At 41.7% G+C, this 12,338-nt stretch overlaps 1 protein-coding gene across 1 annotated transcript in view; it reads left to right on the top strand.

Annotated features, from left to right (window-relative positions):
• Window positions 1-11,620, top strand: part of dvl2 (dishevelled segment polarity protein 2) — a 31,413-nt gene extending 19,793 nt beyond the window's left edge. Inside the window, exons 4-15 of the mRNA XM_034676308.1 lie at window positions 145-254; window positions 481-610; window positions 3,801-3,891; window positions 3,994-4,063; window positions 4,160-4,299; window positions 4,407-4,483; window positions 4,569-4,636; window positions 4,726-4,860; window positions 5,148-5,279; window positions 7,423-7,599; window positions 7,787-8,011; window positions 8,544-11,620. Coding sequence (XP_034532199.1) covers window positions 145-254; window positions 481-610; window positions 3,801-3,891; window positions 3,994-4,063; window positions 4,160-4,299; window positions 4,407-4,483; window positions 4,569-4,636; window positions 4,726-4,860; window positions 5,148-5,279; window positions 7,423-7,599; window positions 7,787-8,011; window positions 8,544-9,106 — 1,918 coding nt within the window. The 3' untranslated portion in view covers window positions 9,107-11,620. The remainder of the gene's footprint in view (window positions 1-144; window positions 255-480; window positions 611-3,800; window positions 3,892-3,993; window positions 4,064-4,159; window positions 4,300-4,406; window positions 4,484-4,568; window positions 4,637-4,725; window positions 4,861-5,147; window positions 5,280-7,422; window positions 7,600-7,786; window positions 8,012-8,543) is intronic.
• The last annotated feature ends 718 nt before the right edge of the window (window positions 11,621-12,338 follow it).

The raw sequence follows: 12,338 nt of genomic DNA, 5'->3' as shown, positions 1-12,338 counted from the left end.
AAACACACTGTAAGATCATTAATGTGAATCCCATGTCTGGAAAAACCATCCCGTACGTCACTACGGCAGAACTCTCACATCAAACAGTAAATCAGATGTTGATTTTTGATTCCTCCTGTGCTCCTTCTGCTTCTTCTTTCACAGTCCCAACGCTACAGGCAGCGTGGAGACGCTGGACGAGCAGACGGAGACGGAGTCTGTGGTGTCGTTCAGGAGAGAGAGACCCCGGCACAGAGAGAGCTTGGAGCCGCACGGTGAGAAAGAGCAGATCACAAAAATGCTGCTTTATGACTGTTAGCCATCAAGATGTGGCTCTCCGCCAACACCCAAACAACGAGCTGAATGTGATATAAATCAAGGAATGTGGAGCGAGGAGGAATGTTTGTGATCTATAGGGAAACAAAAGCAAACAGGGACTTGAACAAACATGAAAAATTCATGGGGAATATCTTCTCTCTTTTACATCCTGTGCCGTCTCAGGGCCTCGGATGAACGGCCAGAGTCGACTGGAGCGCCACCTGGCAGGCTATGAGAGCTCCAGCACGGTGATGAGCAGTGAGCTGGAGACCACCAGCTTCTGTGACTCAGAGGACGACGACACTATGAGCAGGTGAGAGGAGGAAATCACACACTAAACATCAATATACATCAAATCTAAAGGAACAGGAATAGGGATGCTCCTGAGCAACTAATTACCCAGTCCTTTAAATGAAAATTGACTGACTAACTAATCTGAAGGTCAGAAAATACACAGAAAATAGTCTAAATGAAGCCCAATTTATTTAACATTTGGGTAAACAATGTTAGATTGGTTTGCTGAATGTGACTAACACTAGCAGAGCTAGCACCACTAGCAGGTTAACGTCATGCCTGTGCTGGGGACGCATTGATCCTGTCAAATGGTTCTATGCCAGTTCAACCAGACACAGCCTACATACAGCTTCATCTCCATTTTCTAGATCAAAGTACTGCTGCATAACAAAATACTGTCTGTCATCTGTGCTTGTTTACACCTGAGTGGAGCCTTATAGCATTATGGCAGTAGCTCCAGCTAGTGGTGGATGGCTGTGTTACAGCTGAAACCCTATTAGTCACCATTCAAAGGTGTCCTACTTTCCAAGCAGCGATGTCAGTAAAAACTCTGAAGTTTTCACATGATGATTAACAAATGCAGATTACATATCAATGTTTTACAGGCAAACCCTTTTTACAGTTAAATTTTGGTTCTATTCCAATCTGAGTTTTGTATAATACAACTAAAACGACTAAAACAGTGAAGGAAAACCCATAACTTTGCAAAAAACTGTCTTAAATTTAAGTTGTTAACCCTCTGTAAGCCCTAGGAAAACGTAACGTTGAAGGTCTTAAGGCGATCAAAAATGAGCATTGCTTTAAACTGATATAAATATGTCATATATTGATGGATCATTCCAATTTTTTTTTAAATCTTTTAATTAACTTCAGTGTTAATGATACATACTAAACATTCACTAATATTATAATTAACCCTTTAGCTACCACGTGTTACAGTGCCAGAGAGGGGAATTTAGGGGATGAAAAAACACTAAATTATTATCTCCTGTATAATACAATGAAAACTGGAAAAAAAAATTTGGGGTCAACACATTTTAACATATGTTGATGACTCACAACAACACTAATTAAATGACTGCATTATTTTTTTTTCCAAAGTCATGTTTTTTATCAAAAAGTCACAATTTTCGCCTCAAATTGACCAAAAGTGGGCAGTCTAAACTGTTATAAATATGCCATACAATAATATATTTTTTCAAATTTTGAAAAAAAATCTTTCAATGGAAGTCATTCATCACTATCAATTGAAACAAATTTTATTTTCAAAAGTTTAACCCTTCATATGCCAGTCTGTGACTGATCCTTTGTTATGAAAAAACCCATGAAAAGCAAATGAGCTTTCTCTATAGGTTTTTGGCTATAATTTGATCCCCCCTACACACACACACACATTACTGTCACCATGCACATATACATACATCAATCTTGAGGATCAATATCAACACACAGAGACCTTCCTTGGTTGAATCTAATTTCAAAATTGCATGAAAGGCTCCAAAATGTAAAACTATAGCAAAAATTCCCAAAAAGAGCCAAAAAAATGACAATCAAAACCTACATGAAGTTTGGCCCACAGTGGAAACATGAAAAGTGGTTCATTCAGCTGAAAACCCTGAACATCATAGATTTTGAAGGCAAACCTACAATGTCAAAGCTGTTTTGAAAAAAAATATGATTTTTTCCTGCAGAATAATGGCATTCAAACTTTGAGTGTTTTATGCTTTTAGGTGGGGATTTAATCAGGGCATTTTTCCCATAAGGAATTCATTACTCCAATTTTGGCTACAGATATTCCCACACACACAAAATAATTTCACTAAACACACACATACACCACTTCCAGACATCTCAAGGTATGCAGTGAACTCAAAAAAGTCTGAACCCATTTGCCCTTTGGTACTCTAGAGCAGGATTTGTGCCCCTAGTGGACAAAGGGAGAGTAGCATGAATTTGGCAAAGGGATGAAAACTAAGAAAATGGCGCAATCTGGTGTTCTATGGTAAAAATCAAAATTTTAGGTCCCTGTGGTTTGGTTCACAACAATGAGTAACTCAGAACCTTTTTTTCTGATGTAGTAATTCCAGGATCAAAAAACGTGGTTTGAATGGGTTTCAATGGCTGCCATTTTTGGCTTAAGAGCACGAACGTTGGTAAAATGAGTACACTGGAGGACATTACACTTACCAAATCATATATGTAAAAATTTTGTAAATTGACCCAAACAACTCCACTGTCTTTAATATCATGCCCCAAGCTTAGAAAAAAACACCAAAACACAACAGGCAAATATTGCGAATGACCAAAAATGGGCTAAGGCTTACAGAGGGTTAATGCAACAAAAAAGCCTACTCAGGCCATATCACTTAAATCAACACCCCTTTACACATCGCTAGTTCAAGGCAGGATATATAGGCCTAGCAGTCCAACCACCCCACATACAGAGACCATGGTCTTCGTTGCAGAGGTCGTTGTTTCAACTCCCGGCCGCGACAATGTCTTCTCCCCCTCTCTGCTCCCCACATTTCCTGTCTTTCTTCAGCTGTCTATCTAATAAAGGCACAAAAGCCCAAAAACATAACTTAAAAAAAGAAAAGAAAGAATGTGGCGCTGTATAGCGTCAGGCCCGGCAGGGCAGAACTGCATTTTCATCAATGTGTGCCTGTCCAAGTGTGTACTTGGAGCTCCTGTTATTTTTTGGTGTCCTGCCTCTTGTTCACCCTCAACTCTGTAATGTAAAGTGAAATCAAACACTTGATCACCAATGTATCACCATAACAGAGATCTGTGTAAGAGTAAAGAGATGTAGTGACGGCAGCACTTTGTTACGACACTGTAGAAGATCGCATTGTGTTATGCGAAGCAAGATCAAAATGCCAATATGTATGTATCTTAACTTCCTGCAAGTCACTGCAGATTGAAGTTGAACTTGAGCTTAATTGCGTGGAGTTCAATGTTAAAACATGAAACACATTAAGTAAAAGTATCTGTGTCTGAATGTGTCCAGACTTTGCAAGTATTTTTTGTGTCTTGACAGCTGAAACATTTTGCTTTTGATATTTTCTGTTATTTTCTATTCTCTGATTTTCGCTATAGAAGAGACGATCAAATTACATTGGAAAAATAGAACCCTCACCCTTTACAAGGTCCCTATTCAAGGTCCCCATGTTTCTCCTCCGACCTTCACTCTATTCATTTTTAACTCGCAGGTTCAGCAGCGCAACAGAGCAGAGCACGGCCTCCAGGCTCCTGAAACGACACCGCCGACGCAGGAAACAGCGCCCCCCACGATTAGAGAGGGTATGCACTGCTGAGTTATCTCCTCTTCCTTTAGTCACATAGTGTTGTGTTTGCTTGCTTGCTTGTTTTCTTTGTTTGAAATCTTTTTTCTCTTCCCTCCAGGCGTCCTCCTTCAGCAGCGTGACAGACTCCACAATGTCCCTGAACATCATCACCGTCACTCTCAACATGGGTCTGTAAACTCCTGAAGCTTACTCTGTGAACATCAGTGTTTCCTAGACTTGCTTAGAAACGTGTGTGTTTACATTCTTCTGATCCCTCATCACAGAGAAGTACAACTTCCTGGGCATCAGCATCGTGGGTCAGAGCAACGAGAGGGGAGATGGAGGAATCTACATCGGCTCCATCATGAAGGGAGGAGCTGTGGCTGCAGATGGACGCATCGAACCTGGAGACATGCTGCTGCAGGTGAGAGACAGAACAATCCCAAACTCACTGACAACAAAAGGCAGCAACTCAAGTGTCTGATTGTTTCAGCTGTACTTGAATGTGTCATCTCTGTCTCTCACTTTTAGGTGAATGACATCAACTTTGAGAACATGAGTAACGACGATGCTGTGCGGGTACTGAGAGAGATCGTACACAAGCCGGGGTGAGCTCCTCTTCCCTCACATCTCACTTCATCTCTTTCACAAGACGTACATTTTTATCTGGACTAATATCTTTGTGCTCTCCAGGCCCATCATCCTCACAGTGGCGAAGTGCTGGGACCCTTCTCCTCAGGGTTACTTCACTCTGCCTCGCAGTAAGTACATCCTCCTCTTCTCTACCTCCTTGCTGTGTTTCACGTCCAGGTCAGTAACAGTTTTCTTCCCCTCTTCCTCGCCTGTGCAGATGAACCAATCCGACCCATAGACCCAGCGGCATGGGTGAGCCACTCTGTCGCCATGACCGGGGCTTACCCTCCCTTCCCGGGCAGCTCCTCCCTCAGCACCATCACCTCCTCTTCCTCCGTCACTGAGACTGAACGTAAGCGCTCGTAACTGCATCTTCACTTCTTTGTCAGGCTGTCGTATCTGTTTCCTGTTCTGTCTCTTTCTCTCGTGACGTTTTTTGCAGCAGCTTCGTCTTTCACATTCGTCTTTCTCCTCTTGTCTCCGTTGTTCTCTGATGTGATAAATGATGTCTTCTGCTCTCTGATCTCCTCTTTAAAGTTACTCCTCCCTTTCCAGTTTTGACCCAGTTTGGATTTCTCATCATCTTTTCATTCATCCTTTTCATGCACTTCACTTTTTCCTCTCCTGCCTTTTCTCCAGGTTTCGATGACTTCAACTTATCGCTGCACTCCGACATGGCCTCCGTCGCCAAAGCCATGGCCTCCCCAGAGTCGGGTCTGGAGGTCAGAGACCGCATGTGGCTGAAAATCACCATCCCCAACGCTTTCCTCGGTGAGACTGAAAACGGAGATCAGTTTAATGACCGCTCTGAGCCTCTCAGGACTTTACAGGGCCGGCATTATGTTCCCTCAATTAAAACCGTGTGACTCGGAGGAGCGAGGAGGAAAAAAAAAAGACAGGCTTGCATGTTTTGACAGGAAACATCTGTTAAATTGGAGTCACCTGCAAATAATCACAGTGACGTAAACTACAAGATTTTCCATTTTGTCCTTTTTGAAGTGAAAAGTTAGATTACATTTATTATTTTCAACTCCTGATTTCAACTTTAGGGTTTTTCCTTAATTTATGACACAACACCAATACTTAAAGAGTTATTATACTTTAGTAAATTATTAATAACAGCTTAATATATTGCATAATCTCTTTGATCCAGTGAGAGAGTTAAAGGGGAAGAGGAGCGCTTATAAATACTAGTTTTGTCTGTTATTTCTTACATAGCTTTACCAATTACGACAGGATATTTTTAGATACTTCTATTGATTAATTTATGAACTACAAAGTATTTACTACCATAAACCTTAAGCTGACGCCTTAGAGTGTGCTCATGTGACATTTGAGTATTATGTATGTGTGTATTTAATGGACCTCTCCTGCTCTTGATTTCTTTTTACACAGATTTTAATAACTTGTATTTTGTTCATTTTTAAGTGTTTAGAACGTTTACATCAGTGCTTTACTGTTTTACTTTAATCTGTTATACATATTTTTCACAGAGAAATGTGATACTACCATACAATATAACTAACTTCAAAATGATATAATACAAAACGACACGATACGACATGAAACGAATGTGTAATGAGTAGGAGTGACCCCAACTAAGGATTTGCTTCAACTCTTATTCGTCAGTTCTTGCCATAGTCGACGAATCATCAAATGCTTGTTTTTTTTCTTCACTGACCCAAAGTCTACATTATGGTGACCATATGACTGTAATACACATTTACAATTAAGAGGATCGTAGCTTAAAATGAAAGAGACACTAGAGTAGTATGAAAGTTTTTTGTTTATTTTAAGTATTGTTTGCAAAAACAAATAGGCGATGAACGAGAAAAAACTCATGTTTAACTGATGAGAGTTAAACATAAAAAGACGTGACATTATAAAATAAACATGTATAAATAGACATAATGGGCTCAGAGCAATGCACATGATTTATCTGAACAATGTTTCAGTGCCTGCAAATCAAATTAATAAAGACTGAAATTACAACAGTCGTAACACTTGCAGGCACATCATAATGTTTAAATTCTGTTCATCCATGAAAATAAACAAAAACATATCATTAAATTAGTAAGGAAAAAACATCCTTAACGGCTTAAACGCAAAAAAAGGGGAGGACATCGGGAGATATTTAAATATTGTTCACTCTGCAGAGACCAGCGCTGTGGAGGGTAGTTTGTCTAACTTGAGACTAAACATTTCTATAATGTTTAAAATCAAACCTGAACCAGCTAAAGGGTTTTTAAATCCCTTAACAATACCTTTTAAGAGAGTCTGTCACTGTCTTTGTCCGCTCAAGTCTTTACAACAACAAAAAACAACGTGTTCACGGGCAGAAGTGCGCTCCTCGTTCCTTTGGCACCGTTCCAGCGGCCCAGAACAGTTTTTGTGTGGTCCGGTAGTCCCTGATCTCACAGCCCTCATCATGAAGCTGCTCCTCATCTTCATCCCCTTTTCAGGATCATCTGAAGTTTATTTTGTCCGACATTTTAAAGCTGCTATGACCCTTACAAGATTTAAAGACCAGCTGAGGTATCGCTGCTCCACAGGTCCCGCTAAATGGGACAGTCCACCTTTAATTACCAGGGGAGATTTAATTACCACCTTAAGGAGATTTAACACTTCAAAAGCTATTTCCAGAATTATAGTAAGTATTTATAAGTTTATATTTATATCAAAATAGGATATTTGAGACATGGTTTATACTGAAAACAGGAAATTATATAAAATTAGACATTGAGCACCCCCATAGTTTAAATGGAATGATCCTTGTTTCATATGCAGATGTTCGACTATGAGTTTGGCAGTCCACTAAGGCTCTTCAGACTGAATCGTCAAATATTCGACTATTTGGGGTCACCCCTATTAATGAGGTTCAGTCTTATCTCACGTCTCACTCTTCCTCCCTCAGGCTCAGACGTAGTGGAGTGGCTCTTCCACCACATCGAGGGCTTCCAGGACCGCCGTGAAGCCAGGAAGTACGCCAGCAACCTCCTGAAGGCCGGCTTCATCCGACACACCGTCAACAAGATCACCTTCTCTGAACAGTGTTACTATGTGTTTGGAGATTTAAGTGACTGTGAGAACTGTGAGTGGCACAAACACACTGACACTAAACTCTGACTGCATGGATGTTACAGTGTTATAATCACATTTGCTTAGTTTGTGGACACACTGAGGGCTGTACAGCTTTAGTGTCTCACCATATATTCTACAAACACTCAGCTTATTCACTCCTCCCATTCTTTCTTTCCTCTCTCTTATCTCCCACTCAGACATGGCCAACCTGTCTCTGAATGACAATGATGGCTCCAGCGGGGCCTCAGACCAGGACACCCTGGCTCCCCTGCCCCTCCCCGGAGCGTCCCCATGGCCCATGATGCACACCTTCCCCTACCAGCCGTACCCCACACACCCCTTCTCCAGCCAGCCACCTCCGTACCACGAGCTCACCAGCTACAGCTACGCCCCGGGCAGCACGGGCAGCCAGCACAGCGAAGGTGTGTAAACGGAGATTAACACAAAACAAATATTTACCAAGTTACATCTGACCTTTCTCTAGATAAATGAAGCTCACTGCAGGACACACTGTAAAGAGTGTTATTAGCATAGTTACAAATGTCAAAGAGACCTTTAATGAGATTTCCTTGCCACTGGAAGAGAAGCCAGAAGTTCTGGTTTCACTTTTCCTCGCCGTACGAAATTGCAAGATTACCTCCTTAGGGAGACTCTGACATTTTGAGAGGGTTGTGTTCACAAAGATCACAACTCTGAGACAACAATAAACATCTGCAGATGTTGCAGAAGAGATAGTGTAAAGAATTCAATTTTGTTGAAACGTTGTGGTAAATCGTGCCATCTGGTATCTTCGTAAACGTTTTCAACAGAACTGCTGTGAAAGTAATTTAAGAAAGAAGAAAATCACTGATATTTGTTTAACTATGCAGGTTAAGAGCAGTGGAAATCAAAGCTAGCTTAACCCCTCAAACCTGTTCAGGTCTCATCTAACAACATTCTTCTCTCCGTCTTCAGGGAGCCGGAGCAGCGGGTCAACAAGGAGTGAGGGCGAGCGACGTCGCAGCACTAAAGGTCCCGGCAGCACGGTGGGCGGAGGAGAAAAATCCCCCTCTGGTGCACCCGGAGAAGGAGGCGGGCCCGATTCACGCTCTGGCAGCGGTAGCGAATCGGAATACTCCACCCGCAGCAGCCTCAGGCGAGGCCACGGTTCAGCCGCCCCAAGCGAGCACAGCCACGCCTCCTCCCAGCGCTCGCATCACCACCGCTTACCCCAACCCCCCCACATGTCCCCCTACCCGCCTGGCATCCTCCCATACAACCCAATGATGGTGATGATGGTACCCCAGCACCCACACCCGGCCATGGCCACAGCTCACGCTCTTCCTCACCCACAGCAGATGGCCACAGCCCCCATGCATCCAGCTCTAGGCATGCCTCCTTCATCCGTTCCAGGGGGGCCTCCTGGAGCTCCGCCCACCCGCGACCTTGGCTCCGTACCACCGGAGCTGACTGCCTCACGCCAGTCTTTCCACCTGGCCATGGGAAACCCCAGCGAGTTTTTCGTGGACGTCATGTAGTTTCTCTGTGACCTCTCATGTGAAGTTAGTGTGCGGTTCCCACTTGTTTTGACGAGGATCTGATGGTAGCTTTTGGAGCTCACAAGGGCCTCGTGGTTTTGAGGGCGCTTGTTACACATATGGTGAGAACAGGGTTTCACATCAGCAAGAAAAGAAAGAGATTTATTACACAATGAATGCAGGATATGTTCTGACTAAATGTCTACAGAGTGTGACTTCTCCTTGTACCTGCCTTTTAATCTGAAGGACCAGCTCTACTTTATCTCAAACTCATCCTGATACAGATACCAGTACCAATATCAGCACTGATATTTACTGATACCAGTACTGAGAACTGCATCAATACCAGTACCAATACCAGCTCCGATACTAGCATTGAATGTGCATGTGCAGTGAAACCAATACTGCACCAGCACCGATACTTGAATCAATACCAGCATCTGTACTAGTTCAGACCCCAGTACTGATATCAGCACAGATACAGTACTAATACCAACACTACTGATACTGGTACTGATGACAATATAAAAACCAGTACAGATACAGAACAGATACAAATCCTGATATCAGTACCAACACTATCATTGATACTAGCATCCATAGTAGAACTGGTACTAGTACTAATACCAGTACCAATATTAGCCCAGATACTAGTACTAAGACCAACTCTTTTAACAGTGCAGATATCACTATTGATTCCAGCATCTATACCACTGCTGATACTAGTTCAGACACCAGAACTGATATCAGCACAGATACAGTACTAATACCAACACTACTGATAACAATATAAATACCAGTACTGATACAGCATGGATACAAATCCTGATATCAGTACCAATACTATCATTGATACCAGCATCCCTAATAGCACTGATACTAGTACTGATACCAACTCTTTTACAGTGCTAGTATCAGTATCGATTTAAGTATCTACATCAGTACTGATACCAAAACCGATAACAGTACAGATATCAATAATGATCTCAATGTTAGTATTTGCATCTGATTCGCTCTAAATGGCAGCCTCTGTAGGGATGTCAGCTGATGCACTGTTCTGGTACGGTAACGTTTTTCTGCCTCCGAAAAATAACAAATAGGTTTCAGATAGACGCTTCTATGGGACGATACGAAAAGATTTAAAACATCTTAACCTTTTTTGCTAACATGAGCAGCCCCGAACGGTAACAAAAAATTAAAGACTCCATAGTTTTGATTGTATAGGGTCTGGTATGCAGAGCAACAACCAGAGTCCGGACTCTCAGAACTGGAAATCTTTCAAAATCTTAATGTGACTTTGGAGTAAACAAACATGACGGGCTATTAGCTATCTGGTACGTCCACTGCAGTCGCAATTTCTTTTTGATTCCTCTCCTCCTGGATTGTGATGTGTTCTAAACACTTCCGTCTTTGCTACAAACTAACAAGTAAGCCCCTTATTTCTGACGTCTCTCTGAGTTTATGCTTCGCCTTCACTGTTTTTGCCATGGCTGCTTATGTTGTGCTTCCATCATCAGTTCAGCGTGCATCCTGATTGGCTGTTGCTTCGTTCCACTTGACAATCCATAGGGCGCATACTCGGAAGAGGAAGTTAGCCTAAAATTAGCCCTGATTATCTTGTGGCATGTGCTAAAGATTGCAATGTCAGTTGTGGCCTTTGCTCTGCCATAGGAGGGGTATGTGATATAACACTGGTATTGGATCTGGTATTGGAAACATCTCAAATCTCAGTAGTAAGCTTGGTCATTTTTCTCAGCAAACAAACTTCCAGTGAAGTATTTGGAGTTCTTATCAGAGCAATCCTTCAAACAGAGGTGTGATATTTGAGCTATTGTCCATCCAGTAATCATTTTACCACCACAGGGCACCAGGTACACCATGTACTTGAAAAAAGGTACAATCCTGTTAACATATCCAGATGATTGGTAAGAATCCATTGCATACTTTACGAGTGCCTTACTCTTTTTACCTTTACAGACATTTCCACACTCCAGGTACATGAAAATGACTCCTTATGTTCCAACATTGTTTGACAATGAACCTTTCTGTATATATCTACTACTCTCATGTAAATGCAAACAACACAGAACAGCTAATGTGAAAAGAAAATAGGTCCAAAAATGTCAGGTGAACTGTGTTTTAGAAATCACTGTTTAGGCCTAGTCGTCAATAACTCTAATTGTAAGGTTGGTGTGGGACTGTAGAGGCTTAACGGTACTAATAGGACAAAAGATGGCTGACACGGCGGTACTTTGATTACATTCAGTGTGTATCCTAAGTTACTGTGATCCAAATGCCCCAGCTCCCCATGCTTATTTTTATGTTACTGACTCGCATTATTCACCCATTTCATTTTTGTATGAGTGACTATATAAATCATGTATAACCAAACTATTAAGGTGCTAAATGAAGATTCAACATTTCAAAAAGAAATGACATTGACTGTGTCATGTTTGATTTCATATCGCCACCTTTGTTTGTGTATTTGAGAATAAATTTGATACTGACATTCTGCTCAGACGTAATTCTTTCTAGGAGGAGAATAATCACAGCATGTACTTTGTTTATTTCAGGAACAAGATGCTTACACTATCTGGAATGTACCAAGCACAGTATGAGGATAAAGCTTTCTTTTTCTGTATTTATTCTACCGAAGGGCTTCAGTCAACTCATAATACTTAAAAAAAAATTGCCTAATTTTACTCAGTAAATTCAGCATTCATTCTCTGGATTCATGGATTATATTTTAAAATTTTGCAATCACTTGAAGCGTTTTTCGACCGCAGGAACTTTACCCCTGAACTATGTGCGTTTCGACCGAAGGCAACAGGGTCTACATTTAGTTCAGGGGTAGATAATCTCCCCCCTGAAAAGCCCCTGCTTTGGAGGTAGTACTTTTCAAAGGTCCTGGGACTTTCTGTTGAACGTAACAGTGTTTGTGGAGTTTACACAGTTGTTGAAACACAGAGGGAGTTCCTGGGAATGCATACTAGTTTAGTTTTTTTATTAAGATTTCAAAATATTATTTAATCTAATTTTTTTTCTCCATACGTCACTGGCCTGATTTGCACAAGCTACCCAGGACTTCAGCCCACGGTCGAAACTCGGACAACAATGGGGGCACAGGAATCTTTTAGTTCAGGGTAAAGTAGTTCTGGGGGCTAAAAGACCCCGGAACTCTTGGTCGAAATGCACCTTAGTCTCTGACATCAGGCCAACTAGATGCTGACAG

The sequence above is a fragment of the Notolabrus celidotus genome, chromosome 23, assembly GCF_009762535.1.
Source record: "Notolabrus celidotus isolate fNotCel1 chromosome 23, fNotCel1.pri, whole genome shotgun sequence".
Classification (NCBI taxonomy): domain Eukaryota; kingdom Metazoa; phylum Chordata; class Actinopteri; order Labriformes; family Labridae; genus Notolabrus; species Notolabrus celidotus.
Note: the sequence above shows the minus strand (reverse complement) of the source record. Positions and strands in the feature narration are given on the sequence as shown.